Source organism: Sinohyriopsis cumingii, chromosome 4, assembly GCF_028554795.1.
Source record: "Sinohyriopsis cumingii isolate HCF-2022 chromosome 4, ASM2855479v2, whole genome shotgun sequence".
NCBI lineage: Eukaryota > Metazoa > Mollusca > Bivalvia > Unionida > Unionidae > Sinohyriopsis > Sinohyriopsis cumingii.
Window position 1 is genome coordinate 84,445,780 of NC_142964.1, and position 23,460 is coordinate 84,469,239.

General features: G+C 35.9%; 1 protein-coding gene across 2 annotated transcripts in view; it reads right to left on the reverse strand.

Annotated features, from left to right (window-relative positions):
* LOC149801576 (neurotrimin-like) overlaps positions 1 to 23,460 on the reverse strand; it is a 133,782-nt gene that overhangs the window by 57,360 nt on the left and 52,962 nt on the right. For both annotated transcript variants that reach the window (XM_089955805.1, XM_089955806.1), the window contains exon 2: positions 6,443 to 6,636. In XM_089955805.1, the coding sequence (XP_089811931.1) occupies positions 6,443 to 6,636 (194 nt within the window). The remainder of the gene's footprint in view (positions 1 to 6,442; positions 6,637 to 23,460) is intronic.

Here is a 23,460-nt window from a genome sequence, read left to right on the forward strand (position 1 = left end):
TAACGCTGTTGGAAAACTCGAAGTATCACGATTACACAAACGTATGAGAAACAACGGGAAAATGTTCGACACAGCGGAAATTAGTACAATTACACAGTTGTCTGTACCGACAGATTTACTTTACGTATTATTCGAAAGGGAGAATTTTAGACATTTTTGAGATCACATACCAGACGACACCCAAAGACAGATGAATGAATGAATAGCTTAGCGATAATTAGACAGCAAAATAGGATTTAAAATATCATAGACAATCTTCCGCCTGTAGTTGTCTTCCATGACTATTCTAATTAATTTTTATAATAATTATTTTAATCAATTATTTTAATTACTAAACATTGATTTAACTGTCGAAATATTATATTCGTCTCGCTTGATCTACTTTAGTAATCATTATCATAACTTTTAATAATTAATATTATTATTTACACCTAAGGTTTAGCGGTCACGTTAGTAACACACGTGTTTTTATTTTATTTTGTTGTTGTAATTTTAATTTATTTTGTTGTTTAAGTCTTTATTCTTCATGTAGTTGTGTTTCAAGTTTTTGTAAATATCGTTTCCTTTCATTTTGTTCTTGTTCATTTATATTTGGTGGTTAAAGATTTCGTTCTTATTCAGATTTTTCGTTATTTTTCACGTTGTTTTTTTTTCAAGTTGTTATTCAGGTAGTTATTTTTTATGTAGTTTTTTTCGTTCACGTGGTTTTAGGTTATGTTATCGTCGCTCTTCACGTTTTCGTTTTTTATGTACATTTGAGGGCATATTTTATTTTACAAGATATACCCTACACAGGATTATAAAAAGCGTGGGATTAATTAAGTGTGTTTCGTTCATTTCAAAACAATATTTTTTATTCAGAGACGACGCATTTCGTTTTAATCATTTCGGATTTTTTAAAAACAATACTGTCTAAACGGTACGAGAAATTGACTGTGCTATGCCGTTGCACTAGGTTTTTACAGCCATGGCTGCACGAAGAGATCTCATGGCTTGCTCCTTTTTCATTTAATATCAAAGGTACCGTGCATTCTCCGACATTGTGAGAACTTGTCTGTGAGCAGAACTAATAGCACGAAATGTTATAATAAAAAAAAACATCTAACAAATCAATTATCAGTCTGTTTGTGAAGCATTGCTGATCTTTGGTAATACGCTCTTAAACAGGCATACCCTCCAGAAATTGTCCGATATCGTTAAATTTGATTGGTTATAGCAAATTACCTATTTATGAACTCCATGTCAGCCAGTCCACGAGAGTTCCTTGAAAGGACTGACATGTTACTGTCCAAAAAGAATATTTGAGCAGCACTATTTTCTTTTTGGACTAAACAGACATTAGGATGAGTGTTTGTGTGTGTGTGTGTGTGTGTGTGTGTGTGTGTGTGTTTAAGATTCACGTAGTTTAAAAGGAACTGGGATAACAGACTACGACACGCCATCCCATAAGCTCTTCCGGTGGAGCTTAACACCAAATACGCATTGTCAATCAGTTATCTTCAATTATGAACGGCCGCTCCGGTGGCCTAGTGGTTAATGCGTCCGCCTCGGATGCGGAAGATGCCAGTTTCGAAACCGGCCCAAGTCATACCAAACAACTTATAAATGTTGTACTTGCAGCTGTCTCGCCTGTTGCTCAGTATTACGAGGTTAGTGTGAGGACTGGTCGGCCTGGTGTCAGGATAATGTGACTGGGTGGGACATCATGCTACATGTCTGCGGCATGATGCCCTTATGCTAGACATCACTATAAACTGCCACACTGCAGACATCGTAGCGACATGACTGAAACATTGTTAAAGCTACTTTAAAAATGCAAATCACACACACATACACTCAGTTACGAACTAAGAATCATTTATTGCACAGCAAAAACTTTCACAAATTGATACATGTCTTATCTCTGCTGCACCGAAGATTTATTGGATCCTATGTCAAACTCAGAATCTTATGTTTCGCCATTAAAACAATTGGACTTAGTTGTATTATTATGGATAATAAAGGCAACTTGATCTGTTATAGTTATACAGACAATTAAAACAACTTTTATCACATGCTAAACTTATGGGCCAGTTCGATAACATGATTTACCTCCCTTTAAGAGTAGTTGCAGAGTGATTATTCTTGAAGCGTGTTCTACAGACACTACCGGGGAACATAGTCATCTAAATATTAAATGCAACATCAAGTTTATACCGGTATACCTAGAAACACGCTTGCTACACCATCATGATATTAACATTAAAAACTCTGTAATAATTTACATCCTTTTATTTATTTCAAAACCGTAAATTATCACACATAATAAAATAGGGTATTGAAATGAAATATTTGTTGAACAGTAATTGAAACTTAAAAATCTTTCCTGGTTGATAGGAAAAACGAAGATTTGTTTTACTGACAAAGTAGCTACTAATAAAAACCTCCTTAATTATGCAGAGTAACTGAATCCTAATTTATTTATCTAAGCGCAAGACGTTAGGGTAGACGAATCGGTCAAGTACCTGAAAATTATTTCAACAACTATGTCATGTTAGAGTGCTAAATTCTTATAACAGCTAGGTCGAAGAAAAAAACTAGTTTTTTTTAATCAGAGACAAACTGTCAAATAGATGGCTTTCCTTGGATTAAATATGTAGTATTTTTGAAGGAAAATATAGTTGAAGATCTTTTACGGTACTATCGCATGTCTCTACCTTAACTTTGCTACCATAATCAACTTAAGTTAAATATAAACCCACAACAATACATTTAGGTAAATGTATGAGCTGATACATTTTCATGAATGCATTATTTTGGAGCTGACTGCATGTTTACTCTTCACGACTTTGTCACCTGGTAACACGTTATTGTACTCTCTTACTTTATGGAATGCTAAATTTACATGATTTTCGACTGAGTCATGAAACTCGCTGTAATAAAATCTCAGAAAAAAAATTGCTCCATATTCAGTATTTAAAACCCTGATATGACCAATGCCGAGTATTTCAGGCACAAGCTCAACAAGGCACAAATGTTATTTGGTGCAGTTTCTCTTTGAGGTCTTAGTATGCAAATGGTACGTTAATTGGTATTACAACATTCCTAAACATGCCATAAATGCCAAAGCTAGTATCTGGTCCAAAAAATACATATTCTTCAGAAATAATTCGTTACTATCTCGTCATGAAAACCGTCTCTAAATTTCTACTCTCTATGCGAATGGGGCTTTATTTCTTTGGGCAAAACTGAAACCTACATTATATAATAATTATGACAACAACTTTCTAATATATGACGAGACTCCGACAAAAGCAGACAAGCATTTGTGTGGTAAGCTCCACATTTTAAAGACTACAAAACTCATTATACTGGCTTATTTTGTTTAAATACAGAACTATGATAACAATGTATATATTCCTTAAAACCCTCTATTACAGTTATGTGCAATTTATATGCATTTCATTCTACATTGTTGAGACTGCCATTTCCTTTATTGAGGGAATGCTTTCAAAGGATCATGAAAGTAACTTTGGAATCGGCGTAAAGGCTAACTTACAAGAAGCTTCCTTGCAGTATCATCTTCATTTTTTATTTTTTCCTGCTGTATCCACGACAACAAATTAATAAGCATCCTTCAGATATGAGATAATATGTAGGTAATTCAAATATTCTTTCTGGGCAATATTGTATATGCATGTGCTCGTTATTTGCAAAACACTAACATTTCAATAGAGCCGTTTTTTAAGGAATTACAAGGCATACGTGACTGACTTCCGCATTTTGCAAGTTTACCTTCAAGTTTCATGATTTTCTGTTAAGTCAAAATTTTGTCAAGGGCCTCTCCGATAAATACAATTAAAATTATGTACAAAAAGTAATATAAAATGTCATATTTTTGTAATTAAATAATTGAACAGTACGGCAATAAATCAAAAGGTTTAGTCTTAATTAAAATTATCTGTCACGACTGTGTTTGTTCGGGCGAGTGAACATTGTCAAATTCAATGTGCATTCCGGTTCTTTTGCACACAACGTTCCAATCATTGCGTTTTCAGTCCTTAAAAGAATTTTTATGTATTTTATAATATGTAAACTTTTTACCATGGTGGACTTTATATAATGTAAAGTATGCCTTGAAATATTCTCTAGCAAAATGCATCATCTTTCTGAAATTCTTAAATTATACATTTCATGTCAGAGACTACTGTTGCGGAAACATGAACTTATTACGGTAGCCATTGCTGGGATTCGCTCCCCGGAACTGATGGTTTATACTTTTACTATATTTGGCGACGGAGAACACATAAAGGGACGGAATTTCAAGACTCAATGAACTTCGCTACAGAGAAAGTGAGGTACAAAAGAAAACAGTATTCATTTTTTACACACACGCTTGACAGACTGCATCCAACAGCAACACACACTTGATAGATGTACATCCAGTAGCAACAAGAAAATATGAAAATATCAGTTGAACAGTTTCATGTCTAGGTACTTGGCGGATAGCTGCATGTACCAAATGCTGGAGAGCGTAGAATGGTTGCTTACTTCAGGTCGCTCAGCAATTGCAAAAGAGTCTAAAACAAGAGTAATTATAACGGACTTGTGTTCTACTAACTAAAAAGAATAAGTCTGTCTTCCTTTTTAGCTGTTGGGTGTTGAAACCAGCTCTGATATTTCTGAGTAATAATCACGTTTTCAAATTAACCGCTGTGGCGTCCATATCTGATGTAAGATCGGCACCACTTTCGTTTACGATCAACTAGGCATTGTTAACTGTGATCTGATAAAATCCTGCAAGTCAATATTACCATACAAACAGAAGAAGTAGTGATCACAAGATTTTCGAGATGGCCGTCGTGGCATACACACTGTATGTAAGAACGGAGCCATTTTCATTAAGAAACAGCTAGATCCCATAAGATGCATTTTGTTGATATGGTCATCAGTTTAGGAGTAATAGCGATAATATGATTGTCAAGATGGCCGCCATGCACATTGTTCAGTTAGGACCAACTATATCTCATAATATGTCGGCTGCTATAAACCTCATTTCGATATGACTTTTAGTTTAAGAGGAGTAGTGATAAAAATATTTACATCGTGACGGTCATACTGGATGTCAGTGCAGCACATTGTTCAGTTAGGACCAACTATATCTCATAATATGTCGGCTGCTATAAACGTTATTTCGATATGACTTTTCGTTTAAGAGGAGTAGTGATAAAAATATTTACATCGTGACGGTCATACTGGATGTCAGAGCAGCACCATTTTCAGTTAGGACCTACAAGACTACACAAACTGTCTTTCAGTGAAAACGCCATATCGATTTGATTATCTGTCTATTGGGAGTGGCGATAACAAGATTTTCATTATGGCTACCAAAGTAGCAACATTGGAGGTGAGACTGTCATTGCGGCCATATTGGTTGTGACAGCGGCACCGTTTTAATTAGGACTAACAAGGTCATAGGAAGTCTTTTAGTGATAAACACAAGCTGGCATGACTATCCATCAAGAAGATGCATCGATAACAAGAATTTCCAAGATATATTGTTTGTCTGTGCAAAGCCATTTCATTTAGAAACAGTAATACCTGCGTATCCATGCGTGTGTGACTTTTCATGGCAATTCTCAAAATAGTAAAAGGTGAATAGTGATAACACACTTGTGCTAACGGACGCACGGACGACACACCCCAGGCCATCTGATCAACTCTTTTGGTCAATGACCAGCAGAGCTAATAAATGTCGCTAATAGAATCAAACAGTTTTCCAGTTAATAGTTTGTTCCAAGCAGGAACCAAACCTGTGCTGCAAATCGCCTACCTGACATGCACCAGCACCCTGCCTCAACACACTATACTCATCCTCCTAAATGGATACAAGGCTGAAGGCATGTTCTAGATAAGACTGAGATTCCATTCGCTAGGCAAGCGGAATTTAACATTCAACTATGTGTACTAACCTTTGGCTTTCTATTTAGAAATGTAGGGTATATACACGAAATTATAGTTATAAGTTGACACTTACATACCGAGCTCAGAGATAATGCTAAGTAGGGTACATTATATTCTGGGGATCAAAGGGTCTCAATGACTTCGATCCTTGGTCAAGGTGACTCGGTTTACTATGCAGAAACCATTACATTCTTATTAAATAAACCTTGTTTGTTATCTCTGACATTTAGACCAAGGTTTCTAAAGTACCCTAAAGAAAAATCAATCCAAATACAAACGTTTATCTGTAAAACCCATTTTTCTTTTATAACCTTCCTCAAGCACAAACCATCTATCAAGTTTGACCCAAATCTGTGATGTAAAACCAAAAAATTGGTATTCTCTTTAAATTATTTCTGTAACAGTTGGTAGAATTGTACACATTACAGATTGGAAGCTATGGCGGTGATGACCTCGGTGTCTGAACTGTATTAGGTAACTGTCGAATTATCTGACATACCGTTTTGGGACCAACGTTTTGGACCCTACACTTGAGAACAGCCAGCTCTCCCTCATGGACAGTAACATTAGTGGGACTTGGAAGAAACGAAGGAGCGGCTCCCTCTTTCTGATAACTGTCGTAGTCTGCCATATGGTCCCCTTCCCATGGTTCCTCTGGGAAGTTTGTACGCCGTCGCTTTTGTGTGGTAGATCCTGAAGAAGAGAATGCCCTGATATAATCTGAATACTGTTGGAATATTGTAACGTTGTTATTTGAATACTGTTAGGATTATTATAAAGTTGGCATTTGATTAATGTTAGGATTATTAAAACGTTGTTGTCTGGATACTTTTAGGAATATTATAACGTTGTTTTAATTCATTCATCAGTCCAGCAATACTACAGTTTCTTTAGTTAAACGGCACGACAAATCATAAATCGTACATGCTCAGAAAAGAAAGTATTTTAAACACTATTTTGTCTATGCATAATTCCATCCATCCATGATCAAAGTATCATGATTCTGAGAGAGAGAGAGAGAGAGAGAGAGAGAGAGGGAGAGGGAGAAAGCTTATGTCCAGGCCAATTTACAGTCTGATGTGCAAACTCAACAAGTATAAAATTAATTTCAGCGAATAGTTTCACTCATATACTGGCACCTTTGACAAGATAGTGTCCAACGAGTATTTACAAGTTTGATTTGATTGATATCTACCCTAGGTCTTAAGAAGAATGGCTAGTGTCACAAAGCGCGCGCTTGCAGCTTAAATTGATCAGCTTTGAAGAATCCGATCAATGAAGATGATCATACCGCGCGTATAATGAAAATTCGTGACTATCTTGGTTAATTCAGGATCTGTCTCGGTGTAATTTGTTGCGTGTAAAGAAAAGGAAACTTTTTTATAATCTCAAAACTTAGCACACCAAATAATATTCGCATAACGGTACATTAGTCAAGCATGATAAAGACTTAACGATTTTCCATGTATGTCCAAAAAAATAGATAATTTAATACAGGAGGATCAATAAACACTTTCAATTTTCGGCAAACGTGATAATAGCAGAGTTCATAATAACAAGTAATTTTTGTGCGAAACTGCTCTCTTTGTTGACATGTTTCTTATTGCTCAATAAACTGATAATAGTATGAAAGCATGTATACAGTTTCAAGGAGAGAACAAAGTCGATTTTGTTACAATGTCATCAATTGTAATTAATCAAACCGATCAAAGCCATCAACTTTATATTTTATATTTGACGCAACAAAGAGAAATTCATAAATGATCAACAGGATGGTCTCTTCTAACCTAAAAGTAACGTTAAATGTCATACAGTGCTTCTAATACTTGTATAACTTATTTACTGATTGTATGATAATAACAAACTGCACTCTTTCTAATGTTGGATTTATTAGACATTTCAAATGCAGAAGTCACTTAAATCTAATGTAACTTTCTGCAAATTCCCCGTTTTTGTTGATTTGTTGTGCAGAGACTCTGAGAAATGAATACGTTCTTCGGGTTCTGCGACACAATGATTAACATTTCAGACTTTTGTGTCGAATTTACACCGCTTGAGTATTTTATATTTTCAACGAATGAAACATCAACGTATATAAATATCACTGACATAAAAAACATCTATAACTCCCGGTTACTAATTTACAAACACGAAAGAATATCCTTATGTCATACATGGATTAGATGGTGCCTCCGTTTTCGCTCTTGCTCGTTGCTTTTTTAAAGACAAATGTGTTAGACTGTACTTTTACACTATCTAAAGTATAAAGCAGAAAAACGTTAATTAAAAAAAATTGAGACAATTTTTCTGTTGAAATAACTTAACTATAACGTTAAAACCAAACAGAATTTAATCACAAATTTTGTCCACAATTAAATAATTTTTAAAATCAAAGACAGATGAGCAGGACCTTAGGTACCTATGTTATGACTCTGAAAGTTCAGTTGCTAATGCAAAATCGGTTAGTTCTTGTAACTAATATAAAAAAAGATAAGACGATCAAATAAAGAACAATGAAAGACTGGTTAACAGAATGATCTACCTACACATTACACCAACACGTCGAAAATATTCCTTAACAAGACGTCAACTTGGGCCTGAGATCGCTCACATGGCAAACTCTGTCCTACAGCCAAACAGTTGAATAGTTGATCAATATATTTCGGTGATTAGGACGCTTTTTGTATATATTTCTTCTCATGATTCTTGACTGTATATATTAGTAAGACATTGTTTGAAAGTTTCTCTCTTGCTTCTATATTCATCCATATTTGATGGAAGAAGCATTATTTGTTTAATACTGAAAATCCCCTTTTACAATACGTTTATTGCCATCGTTACTCAAATTATGTCCAGAAGTTGCTGATCTTTAGATTAAGTTTCATAGATTTAGGTTTGGCATTATTTATACAAACCTGAAAGCCATCCTGTGCCAGGACGCTCTATCTCTCAACTTTAGCGGTTTGGGAAAGGAAGTCGTTGGAATGTTTCTCTGTATTTAACAAAGTGGCAATACTTGATGCTAGATCAGAGTTACTGGTATAAATTTGACAGGCCTTTACTCATGCAAAATATACGTTCGATCAAGATTGCTGAAATTCGATGTAGAAGTTTGGAAACGCCGTTTAAAGGTTGACCTACTTTTAGTAACGGCAACCATATTTTCCGACGGCATCGATTTGAACAGATTTGAAAGGTCATTTCGCCAATATGTTGTCTGCCCGATTTGGTCAAATCATACTGAACAGTCTGTGAGAAGCAATCATGTAACCGTATACATTGTTTGTAATGTCAGTCACATTTGACGACGGATCAGCATCATTTGTAAAAATCTGAAAGTACTTTACACCAGGATGGTTTCTGTAAAATTTAGCATGAAATAGTTTAGTGGTATCAGAGACGAAGGCAGTCTAATGTTTCTGTATTTTTAGTAATTGCAGTCTCATCTGAAAACGGACCGGCATCTTTTGTACATATCTGAAAGGTCTTCCTGCAGGAAGGTAGAAATACAGCAAAATGTGGTCAAATTATATTTAAAACTTCTGTAGAAGAAATAGTTTGATGGTTTGTTCAATTGTAATAACGGCCATGATGACCAGCACCAGTTGCATAAACTTGAAACCATTTAATGTCAAATGTTGCCTTTCAAATTAGGTTAAATTTCAGTTGAGAGATATTTGACAAGTCTGTCCAAGTTATTTTATAAGTGACAACGGCCATATTTGTTCTTATGCATACATCTAAAAGGTCTTCATATAGTGATGCTTTCTGTCCAGAGTGGTCATATTCTTCCCAATAGTTTTGGAGAAGTGGTCTTCTCGAGGTCTTCTATTTTTTAGTAACGAAATCTACATTTTATGACGGATCGGCATCATTAGTGAAACTCTGAAAGGTTTCCATTATGATGCTTTCTTTAAAATATGATGTAAATCTGAGTTGATATGATGTAAATCTGTGTTCTTGTTTTGAAAAAGACCTTTAAACTTGTTTTTCGGTATCAATTTTGTACAAACCTAGAACGGTTTTCGTGTCTGTATGTTATGTGTATGTTTCGTGTCTGCATGTTATGTTATGTATATGTTTCGTCTCTGTATGTTATGTATATGTTTCGTGTCTGTATGTTATGCATAGGTTTCGTGTCTGTATGTTATGTGTATGTTTCGTGTCTGCATGCTATGTACATGTTTCGTGTCTGTATGTTATGTGTATGTTTCGTGTCTGTATGTTATGTATATGTTTCGTGTCTGTATGTTATGTGTATGTTTCGTGTCTGTATGTTATGCATAGGTTTCGTGTCTGTATGTTATGTGTATGTTTCGTGTCTGCATGTTATGTACATGTTTCGTGTCTGTATGTTATGTGTATGTTTCGTGTCTGTATGCTATGTGTATGTTTCGTGTCTGTATGTTATGTGTATGTTTCGTGTCTGTATGTTATGTGTATGTTTCCTGTCTGCATGTTATGTACATGTTTCGTGTCTGTATGTTATGTGTATGTTTCCTGTCTGTATGTTATGTATATGTTTCGTGTCTGTATGTTATGTGTATGTTTCGTGTCTGTATGTTATGTGTATGTTTCCTGTCTGCATGTTATGTGTCAAGCTTGGAGAAGTAGTAGTTTAAAGGTTTTTCAAACGTTTCTTTACAACGGCTCTCGTACTGCTTGTAACAGCGGTCACGTGTGAAGTGGGATTGGCATCACCTGCACAAACTTCAAAGGTTTTCCTTTTTCTCAGCTGTGATCAAATTCTGTTTAGCGCTTATTGAGAAAAAGTTGTATAAAGAAGTTTACTATTTATTTTTTAACGTTAGCTATTTTGATATTAAGGGTCGGCATAATTTATTTTTAAAAAATTGAAAACTCGTCATGCCAGTATCTTCTTTGTTAATTTTGTCAAATCGGTCAAGTCCTTTTTGAGAAGAAAAAAAACTAAAATATCAATTATTGACGGATGAAGGACGCATGGCAGAATCATGTCATGGTATATGTAAATGATATTGTTTCTCAGTGGAAGACAAGTATGAGCGATATAAAAGATAACAGAAAAGTTAAGTTTTCATTTTTTTTTCCATTAATTTTCCCTTTTAGAATTTACGCATTGTACATCATGATGCAGAACGCTCTAATCCTTTCTTGCTGTCAGCGAGCTAAGCTGGTTCTACGAGGCACATGAAAGTGTCGATTTTGTAGCTATTTGTTATTTCATTATCTATCTCCCTCTCTATTGTGATTGTCCGAGTCTGTGTTTGCAAGGGTTAAAACACATACCGTCTGCTCCCCATAAATTTGTATTGTAGGAGTGCTTTTGGTTTGTAAGTATGCGTGTGTCCGTCATCATACTCTATGATATCACCTTAACCCTTTACAAATTCGTTTGTAACAGTGGGTTCTGAGTTGTAAGAATGAGGTTTGGTCTGAAAGATTAAATGTTTGCCTTTTACTAGGTATGTGCTTGTACAATCTTGTTCAACTTCCGTATGGCCATATATTGACCCATCATGTTAAATTTCTATATGCGTAGTATATTGACCCAAACTGAGGAAGGATGCTTCACCAACCCAAACGTGATATTAAATTCTCATTTATCCCATACTGTCCCAAACACTAATATTAAATTCAAATAAGCCCTACAGTGGCCCAACCCCTATGATAATTTTCCCCTGATACCATACCGACTCAAACGCTAATGTTAAATTTCCATAAATGCCATAGTGACCTAAACACTAAAATTACGTAACCACTGACTTCGTAGCGAACCACACATAATGTTAAGTTCTTATATATACTTCATACCGTCCGAAACGTGGAATTAATAATAGAACTCCTATAGATCCCATACTGATAAAAATGCTAATATTTAATTCCCTAGACCCAACAGTGACTCAAATGCTATTATTAAATTCCCACAGACACCAGAATGGCCTAAATGTAATGTTAAATTACATTACATCACATATAAAAGGACTTTATGTTAAATTCCTATAGATCCCATGACGTCCGAAAGGTATTGTTAAGTTCCCATTGAGCCCATGCCACTGTCATAAGGAAAGTCAAAATTCCACAGACACCATAATAAACGACAACACAATGTTAAATTCTCATAGACTCCATGCCAGCCCCAAAAGTAAAGTTAAACTCCAGAATAGCCAATCGTGACTTAAATGTTATGTTAAATTCCCAAAAGTTCCGAAGTTATCCGAAACGTGATGTTAAATCCACATAGACCACATGCCATCCGTAATCCTCAATTTCCTCCAGACCATATATTGCCCCCTATAACTATTGTTTGATATTTTATAGTAATGGTGACCATATTTGATGCTGAATTGGTATCACCTGCATAAATACAAGTACATAAATGAATGTTATTCCTGCAAGAATGCTTCTGTCAAATGTGATCAAATTTTATTCAGAGGTTTTGGAGGAGTCCTTTCAACATTTTTGTATTGAGTCTGATTTCGAATACTACTACCACCTTAGCCCGGTACCCTGGCCTCCCATGATGCTTCGCAAACGAGGTCTGACACGCGCCGCTCTATGGCCGATAACAGCGGACAAATTCAAGATGACGAAAGTAATACAAAAATGCATTCTCAATAAAGAATAACATTAAATCATTTATTTACAGCTGTGTCGTCGCCAACTATTTCGTTGTATTAGTCACAATTATGTTAAATAAAGAAATATTTATATAAAGGAACATCATGTAGTACTGTTATTTTCAGCCATTATGAAAAACGGTTAGAGATTGCGAAATCATGTAGCTGTGCTTTGTCAGAGATGCATTTGTATATCAGCCTACGTTTGACCGATTGCATTTTATTTTATACAAAGTTTAAACATTTTATAATAAACCAATTTTCGTGTTTGAGCATAATTATGATGATAATATAGTCCATTTGGCAAGAATGATGCATAGATGGCTATCAGTTTTTGTTTTCCTTTCTTTGTACATATATGTAGCAGTTGTTCCATAAAGACAAGATGCATACTTTAACAAGCAGTATCCGAGTCAGAGAACCGAACGGTAGAGACTAGCTAAATGTCTTTGACAATGCTCAGATCTGTATCTGTATTCTTACACATTAAGCAGCGGTTCTCATAGACAACCCAAAAAATTCCTGCACACTACATTGTGCTCTAGACTAAACGAACTAGGACTACATTCATCATTACCTAAATGTAAACAGAAGCGGAAAAAGAAACGTTGTTTCAAAGTTGGCCGGCGTAGAACAGGAAGAAGAATTGCAGTTATCTCCCTTATTTCGGCTCAACAATTTGAAAAAAGTTCGACCGTTACATTAGACAACCTAATTCAAATCCCAATTAATTCGTCAACCTTTGTGTCAGCTATCCAAAAGATACCTCTGCGTATTGCATTATTCAATGCCCATTCAGTACGAACACCGGAAAAGCGCACAGAAATAGTTAACTTTATCAACGACCAGAATATTGACATCTTTTTCCTGACAGAAACATGGCTAAAAACATCAGGCGATGAGCCCAAGTGTGTGGATCTAACACCCACTGGTTACTCCATCAAGTCGTTCCCCCGTATTTCTCGCGGAGGTGGAACTGCTGTCATCACAAAGAACTCCATGATAAAACGTCTTAACCACACCACAACATTCAATTTCGGCCACACGTCGTTTGAACTAGTTCAAACCACACTCACACTGGAGCAAAGGTCAGTCCATTTTTTCTGCCTATACCGCCCTCCTCCTAGTAGAAAAAACAAGCTGGCTGACTCTCTCTTTTTGGAGCAGTTTCCGAATCTCCTGGACTATGGAAATTCGATAGGTGGCAACCTGATTATTCTTGGAGATTTCAACTTTCACTTTGACTGTCCCGGAAACCCAAATACATCAAAACTCATAGATTCCATTAATGTTTTCAACGTCAAACAATCAGTTAACCAACCCACCTATAAACATGGTCACATTTTAGACTGGATTCTTCATAGACCTGATGATAACATTCTACGGTCCTCCCTGGTATCCCATGACCTTGCATCAGATCACCTCTGCATTATATGCCATCTTGACGTATCAGTCCCTAACCCTCCACCTTTATCTGCTACTAAGAGAAATCTCCGTATGATAAATAGAACCAAACTAATGCACGACATCCAAGCTAATCTAACAACTTGCTTACCTCCTACCGCAGAACAACTTGATAACTTCCTGCGTTCATTGCTTGATAAACATGCCCCAGCTACCAAGTGGAGAGTATCAATTCAAAAGTGTTCTCCATGGTATAGCAGTGTTAGGGACCAGCTTCGCTCTGCTAAAAGAGATCGCCGTAAAGCTCAGAGGCTTTGGCTTTCCACCAGACTCATTATTCATAGGCAAATCTATGAAGCCGCTAAGAAGAATGTCACAAATATAGTCCATGCAGCGAAATCAGCCCACTATACTATTAAGATCATGGAAAGTTCCAGCTGCAAAGAGCTCTTCGAGATTACTAACAAGCTAATGTCAAGGAACAAATCTACACCACTTCCAACCACCTTCTCTCCAGTCGACCTTCCGGACATGTTTGCAAATTTCTTCCGTGACAAAGTACGAACCATTAGAGATAAGCTTGACACCACAATTTCAATTGACTCGTCGTCACCATACAGTTGGGATACAGAATTTGAGCGGCAACCATTAGCAGCATTTGAACCTGTCTCTATGGATTTCGTACGTACAATCCTGATGAAGAGTGCACCAAAGTCATGTGAACTTTATCCAATTCCAACATCACTGCTGCTTGAGTGCTTAGATCCAGTACTGCCTTCGCTAACTGATGTTATTAATGCCTCTCTCTCATCCGGGGAATTCCCATATTTTTCAAAACTGTCATTGTAAAGCCTCTGCTGAAGAACCAACACTTGACCATAACGATTTTAAGAACTATCGCCCAGTTTCTAATCTCCCATTCATATCAAAAATCTTAGAAAAGGTTGTTCTATCCCAGCTTGTATCTCATCTAAATTCAAACAGTCTTTTTAGCAATGTAAAATCTGCATATCGCCCTTGCCACAGTATTGAAACTACTCTTCTAAAAGTAGTTAATGACATTCTCTCTGCGTTGGATAGCGGAAATATTACAGTCCTCACCCTCCTTGATTTGTCTGCAGCATTTGACACAATAAACCATGATATATTACTTCACCGTCTACAGCATGTATTTGGCATTCACGATACAGTCTTACTGTGGTTCAAGTCCTACTTGGTCAACAGGACACGAATTGTATCTGCAAATGGAATACACTCCAGCCCAGTTGATCTATGTTGTGGTGTTCCACAGGGGTCTGTTCTTGGACCTGTTCTCTTCATTCTGTAAACTCAGTCGCTCTCAAGTGTCATAGATCATCATCCAGTGTCTCACCAATTGTACGCTGATGACACCCAAAAATATACAAATCTAGCCACCCAACTGAAGTTGATGCTACCATCCAAGGCGTAGAGAGGTGCATTTTTTATGTGAAATCATGGATGACATGTAACAAGCTGCAGATGACTGATGATAAAACTGAGGCCATTCTGATCAAAACACAAAGACTTTCTCATTCCCATCCTTTACCTCAAACAATAAATATCAGCAACACCAACATTAAATGCACACAATCAGTACGAAACCTAGGTGTTACTCTGGACAGTACTCTCACATTGCACCAACATGTCACGAACATATGCAAGGCTGCATTTCTTGAGCTGAGACGCATCAGCTCAATTCGCAAATATCTTTCAGTTGATGCCACTAAAACACTTGTGTGTTCATTACTACTTTCAAGACTGGACTATTGTAACTCATTTCTGTCTGGTTCATCTCAATATCTGCTCTAGAAACTTCAAAAAGTTCAAAACACAGCTGCTCGGATCATCCTTAGAGTAAAACGATCAGAGCACACCTGCCCGCTGCTCTGTACCTTACACGGGCTATCCGTTCGATCCAGAATCAAACACAAAATTTGTTCTCTGTGCTACGTTTCACTGTTGGATTCTAGTCCAACATACCTGTCCAACCTCACCCATGTGTACACACCAGCAAGATACTTACGCTCCTCTTCTGACAATCGTATACTCATTATTCCAAGTATGAAAACAAAGTCATATGGACAGCGTTCTTTTGCATACCAGTGCCCAGCAACGTGGAATGAATTGCCTACTGAACCTAGACACAAAGACACAGTGATCACATTAAAGAGGGCTCTCAAAACTCACTTATTTCGACTGCAAGAACAAACTTAAAGACCTAATAATGTTTCCTACCTTAAATATTCTCAGCATGTTTTTTTAATGTTTTCTAATTTCATGGTGCTTGTTTTTGTAATCATATCATTATATGTTTTTTATCTTATAGGTGTTGTCTAATGTTGTAATGCGCTCAGAGCTTATAAAGATTAGGCGCTATACAAAGTCCTCATTATTATTATTATTATTATTATTATTATTATATTTGACTATACATTTCAAGTTATAAGTAAACAGAGGTTAAAACCTGAACAATAGTTAAAAATTAAAACCTACAAATATTTTTCCTATTTTAAATAACTGTTACTGGTAATGACTATATTTAAAAATCTTCACTATCTTTATGCTCAAATTTATAACCATACATTTTCTCGCAACGTAAACAAAGTCCTTTCAAACATTTAATGATATTTATTTTCGCCTTAAGTGGCCTTTCTGAAGAACCAAGCCACTATTTATGACTTAAGTAACGCTACACTTGGTACAAGATTGATAAAATTCCATACGGGAACGGTAACAAACCGGGGCAATTATTGTCTTTCCATAACAGTTCTGGTGAACGTGGTGCCGACTGTTACATCCGGTATTAGAGAGGACAAGTAAATACAGACCAATTTCATTTTGATTTTATTAAGCAATGTGTTTAATTTACATCTCTTCAAGAGTTCGAGTACGAAGCATATGTTGCGCTAGTCTGCATTATGTCGATGAGGAGTATTGTTCGAGAGCGTGGTAGTTTACAATTTAATTTAATTAGCGTTTCAGTTTTGTTCATTTACCAAAAATATACAGCTAGTTTCATAATACATTGCTGGTAGTTAATTTTTCATTGTATCTTTAAACAACAGCTGCAAACATGTTTTGTGTTTCTTCCTCTATCCATTCTCTAAAAGGAAGAAAATTATAATGCAGATTAATATACACAACGTTTCTAATACTTACCGAGAAAGAAAAAAAAAACATCGGTTTGTACCACTTTTTATCCCCCTAAAATACCCCCACTGGCAACGCACCCTTAATTAAATCGTTCTGAAATATACTTGTTAGTCTTATCTGCAACAAGGTCATGTCAACTATTAATGACACCTCGCGTATTTGAGGTCCTATCATAAACTGTAGTTTTATTCTTATCTCTTTTTACCCTGTTCATACAAGAGGAACATACCTGTCAATCTGTGGAGCAGGGATGAACAGCAAATGCATGTTATGACGAAGTAATTATTTCACTTTTTTCGTAAGATGTATCCATGTATAAAAGTCATAGTATGAAGAGGGAAGTATGAAAATAATGTACTTGTAACCGATTATCAACATCCACAGTTTGCTAAGTGCTAGAAGATATATTCTGAAAACATGAGTTGCAAGTTTATACTTTTTTAAGAAGTCACTTGACCCAAGATGTACGTATTGTATCTACGATTAGCACTATTTTCGTTTGGAACAAATTAGACATAATAACAAGTTTTGTGGCGAGATCCCCATGAAAATATCACACTCCATTCAGGAGTGGCAGCAATAATAAGATTATCCAGATCATTAAGCAGCAAATGCCAATTTCGTTTGAGATCGCTGAAACTGATTTTAATTGAGATCGCTGAAACTGATTTTAACTGAGATCGCTGAAACTGATTTTAATTGAGATTGCTGAAACTGATTTTATTTTAGATCAGTGGAACTGAATTTATTTAACATTGTTAAAACTGATTTAAATTTTATTTAGAGATAGGTGAAATTAATTTTATCAGAGATTGGTGAGACTGATTTTATTTGAGATCGTTGGAACTGATTTTATTTAACATCGTTGAAACTAGTTCTATTTGAATCGTTGAAACTGATGTCTGAAAAACAGCGGGAATTATGTACAAATGTTTTACAAAATACCCATTTGAGAGTGCTATACCGTGCAGTCTATCAATGTTATCTCTTTAAAAGTTATGACTTGCACAAGAAATTCCAGTTAACTTAGAATATCCCTATTTATTAGTATTACAAAAAGAGGAGGAGGAGGAGAAGGATAATGATAGGCACAATTGTGTCATAATGATTATCATCGTCATCGTCCAATAACTGCAACAATCACCACATCATCACCAACATGATGTACGTTTAGATTTTACTATATTTGTACTATCAGTTCATGTCACCTGAAACTTGCATTTGAGTAATAAAAAAATATTTACCACGATTGTAATTCTCAAAAGGGATCGTTCAACAATGGATCGTTTTGTTTAATTGAACATGAATCTAGAAAACCTATCAGGTTGCTTTCGTCTTATCTTGCTGGAAAAAATGTTGCCTATGTTGTACGCGTGCGCACGTAAAAACAATGCGGATTCCTTTGCAGTAATTAAATCAGTACACGTAGGGAAAAGGTTTATAGTCAAAATAAGTTAGTCTTTCCCATAAAATGCATCAAACAGTCAACAGTCGTCCTTGTCTAGTCATTATCATGAACGCTGTTAGTGAAATATGTAACAAAATTTTGAAACCAATGATAGCGTAAATGATTTGGAAATACAAAGATCATGAACTGACACATCAATACATTTGATAGTTGCAAAGCAACATATACAGAATCCTCCTTAAAGTTAACATAAAAACAAGAATACCATGAACGGCACACTACATGCACGCCTCGTGTTGAACAATCTTTAATGTGGGTACAAATATGATATGGTTTACACCGAAAATTACTGACATACGGGTTTCAATGACGTCATCGTTTGGTCAACTATCAGGTCTTGAACTAGATTTTATACGCAGAAGATATTATTTTCTTAATAGATTTACTATGATCGCGACCTCTGACCCTTAGACCCCAGAATTTATAGGTTTCCTTACTTCCGTTTGCTCAAGTCATACACAAAGTTGTATCTAGAACTTACGCAGGAACAAAAGTTTGGTGAAAACTCATTGTCGATAACCATCCATCCAGGAGGAGTAGCAATAACAAGATTTTCAAGAAGCCAGCCATGGAAGCAACATCGGTTGTTATATTGGCACCATGCTGATTTATGATCAACTAAACGTTATAAGAAATCTGCTGAAACCCCACGTCGATAAGACTTTCCCTTCTGTGGGAGTAGTTATAATAACAATCTGACGATGGCTATCATGGCAGCCATAATGGATGTTAGATCAGAACCATTTTCAATTATGTCCAGCCATGCGTCATTAAAAGTCTAAGTGAAACCCTCATGTTAATATTACCATCCGTTCAGCTGGAGAAGCGATAAGAATATTTTCAAGATGACCGCTGTGTGGGTATCCTAAAGGCATTTTTTTCGTTTACGACAAAACTAAACCATAGAGTGAACGTGTGCAAATAAAAATTAATTGAAATCATCAAACTAGCTTAGGACAAGTCGCAATAACAAACTTGGCCCATTTAACTCTTCAAACAGTTCCAAAGCTGACAAAAAATTCGAGTAAAAACAAGTTCAACCGGATAACTGAAGACTTGTTCAAGTATAACAATACATACATACATAGATACATACATACATACATACATACGTACGTACGTACGTGCGTGCGTACGTACATACGTACGTAAGGACGTACATACATACATAGAATTTTGACTAAGAGATCGGATAAATATACGTCAAGAACAAAAACACGAAAATGCATTCTACAATCAAAACAAAGAAAAACTTTTTTCCATCCAAAGGCAAGATATATACTTATTTAAATTTTAAAGGATATAACTTGCTGTAAATTAACTACTACTTTACTACCTAAAATGGTAGGCAGATCGCAAAGGCTCGGTATAAACTCATCAAGAAAATAAAACAAAAATACTCATAGTTACATGTTCTATTGAACGCTTTGCGATATCCCACTTCCCCACACATTTCAAAGTTCCAAAATTATACTATTAAAGCCTTTCCTTTGTCCACGAAATTGCGCATGTGTAATGAAGCGTGGATAATGAGCCACTGGAAAATTGCACTTGACATATCGCGGATCGTGTTACCAGTAGACTGGGGCTTCCATCAACGAGTGATCACTTACAATTACTGAAGACACGTGTGCTGATAATTATCTGTTAGAAAAAGCACGGATTGATCCTGCAAATTACTAAAGGAAGAACCTAGCGTTGATTCTACAACTGATAAGCTTGTTAAGAAAACACATTGACTGGTAGCGATTGAACAATCGTTTGGCGTAAGCATCCCTCTACCACTTGCTACTGTTCGCATATCAGTAACATTCGGAACAAAATATTTAATATTTTAACTGCATCAGGAAAAATTATCAAAACAAACAGAAAATACGACAATGGAGGTCAGTCATGCCTAGTTGTTTTCAACTCAGCATGATGCACACACATCAACAAATTAATTTTGTTATAACAGTCTGAAAAATCTCCAACCTCTATGATGTCTGTCTGTCTATCTGTGTGTGTATGTATGTGTGTGTGTATATATATATATATATATATATATATATATATATATATATATATATATATATATCACAAACATGGGCGTTGTAACTTAGAAGAGACTTTTGCACTGATGGAACATTAGTTGTCACATAGTTTCGATTATGACTGAAACGATTATGACTGAAACGAGGATTGCAAAATTAGATCATTCAACGTAATCATTTAAAAGATGCAAAGAGTACGAATTCATGTGTTCTAATCATAAGCTATGGCGGCCACTGTGTTTTCTATTATTAGTTTCTGTTGGTATGTCTAGCGACTCTGATCAATGCACTACAAAGGATGGGTTTCCGGTTCAAAAGTTATATCGGAAAATTGTGGTAAGGATCCACCTGTACGTTTACCGCGGAATATTGCCAATGAACCGGTTTTTGCGCTATTTCTTAAAATACTACAGCTGCGTCTGAATTTGTTGTCTCTTATAAAAAGTATGTTATTCTATTGAAATAAATGTATTTCTGAAAGCAATGCATGTCGAGGAAATGGTTAACTGTGCGTAAATATCGCCTGGCGGACCTGAAGCTTGAGATCTTTTAAGAGCTGGTGCCAAATAAAACGTCAAAATCACTAACCGGAAGCATTGTTGAAAGGAAATTCCATCCAAAACAAAATTAAGTTTATTCGACAGCCTTGCAATTTGTCTGGAATGTAATGTGGAGGCGAAGTTCACATGTGGGTTGACAAACCAAGCTTCCCACGAATGCTGATATAATCTCATCAAATAGTGCACTCAAACGCAAAAAATGTCATATCTTCAATTTATTCTCAAATACAATACACTGTCCAATATCGCCAAATATCGCAATACGCAAATTCTGGCGAAACCCATCCACACTAGTAAGTACTTTATCGATAAGTTTCTTCAAAGTTATTAAAATTAATGATCGTGGTCATAAATATTGCTTTAACCAATTAAATTACCTGCAACATGCAATAATCATATCCAAATTTATCAAATGAGCAATGGGATTCCATAACAACTGATTTTGCGGAGTTGCGTGAATTTGAGACTAGATCATTAGGAATGCTTTGGAAATGTCGGGACGTAACTCACTACGACTTTACATTTATGTCGCCTAGTTCTTTTTCTGATTAAGTTATGGAAAAATACTCCGACACTGAGAAAATCGGATGAAGTTTGTGCTGAATGGGTGCTTTACGGCACAGCAACACAAGTAGGTTATTGAATCCGTCAAGATAACCACTAAACCACCTTGGCTTCCCAGGACAATCCGAATGCCACAAAGAAATGATTGGTTTGGTCGTTTCCGTTTGATTCCATGGAATCAAATGTAAGCAAAATCTTGCATTCTCAGACAGCAGATAGTTGGAGCCAATGAACAAGAAACTGTATATTCATGAAATAATTTGCTACCTTTCAATGTAATATACAATAAAGTTCTTCAAGTGCTGCATTCCAAAATGGAAAAGCTCTTAAATTCCATTCTCAAGATCCTAATTCCCTCTGATTATGTAACTCTGCATATGTGCAGAATGTGATATAAAGTCCTATTTAAAGCTGTCCAGTCAGATGGACTGGACCTGGTACAGCATGTAAAGCTGTCCAGCCAGAAGGCATGCACCTGGTACACCAGGTCAAGCTGTTCAGAGAGTCAGTTGAAAACAAAGCTTTAAAGCAGCGCGAAACTTGCACGTAGTTCTTATCGCTTAGCTAGTTTTACTTGTTCTAAAAGTAAACATAAACATAACAATGTCCAAGAAACGTCGAATCTGAAATATCCAAGTTATCGAACAATTTTGGTACAAACCTCATCGCGATTGAGGGATGCGTTCGATGTTCCGAAGCTTGTTTGTGGAGTTTTCATTTTTACATTTTTACTTCCATTAATAATGATCCTGATATCATATCCATACACACAGAGAAAAACTTAATTATGTATTACTTGTTTACAGAATTTTTTAAAATTCAATAATTCAGGTAAAGTTGAAACTAAACTTGATTTTGGACAAGGTTAAGTCCACAATACAATGTTAGATTACAATAGTATATAATGAAATAAAGAATTAAAAACTTTTTTTTTTAAAACTGACTAAGAAACAATGCATATTAAATATACATCACATCATAAAAAGGAAAAGTAATGATAACAAGATTTTTTAAGACGGCCACTGTGAGAGCCTACTGGAAGTCTGAACGGCACCAATTTCATTAGGATCAACTAGACACCATAAGAGGTCTTTCTGTATAAACCCCATGCTGATGATTATTCAACCCAATCAGAAGAGTAACGGTAACAAGATTCCCAAGATAGCCGCTGTGACAGCCATAATGGATGTGCGAGAGGCATCATTTTCATTCAGGACCAATTAAACATCACAATTAGTCTTCATGTGTAAACTTTATCTCAATATCACTATCCAATCAGAAGGAGGAGTAGCGATAACAAGATTTTCAAAATGGCTGCCGTGGTGGTCACACTGCACCTTAAATCAGAACCATTTGCATTGAAGGCCAGCCAGACATTATAAGAAATCTTTTAGCGAAAACCACAGGCTGATATAGTCATTTATTCTGTAGGAGTAGTGATAGCAATATTTTTAAGATGATCACTGTGGACACAGTGATATTGACCTTTGACATTTTCAAGTCAAGATATACACGAATGTAACATACTCCGAGTGCATGCATTCAGCAAACTTTAGTGTACGTCTGTGAGGTAGCACCACTAATGGTATTGCACGAAAACCATATTTCTCCTTTCAGTCACAGTGAACTTTGTCATTGATCTTTCAACCCAGAAATCAAAATATTCTTCCTTACCCCAAATGCAAGCTATTGATACAGTTTCGTACTAGCAGATG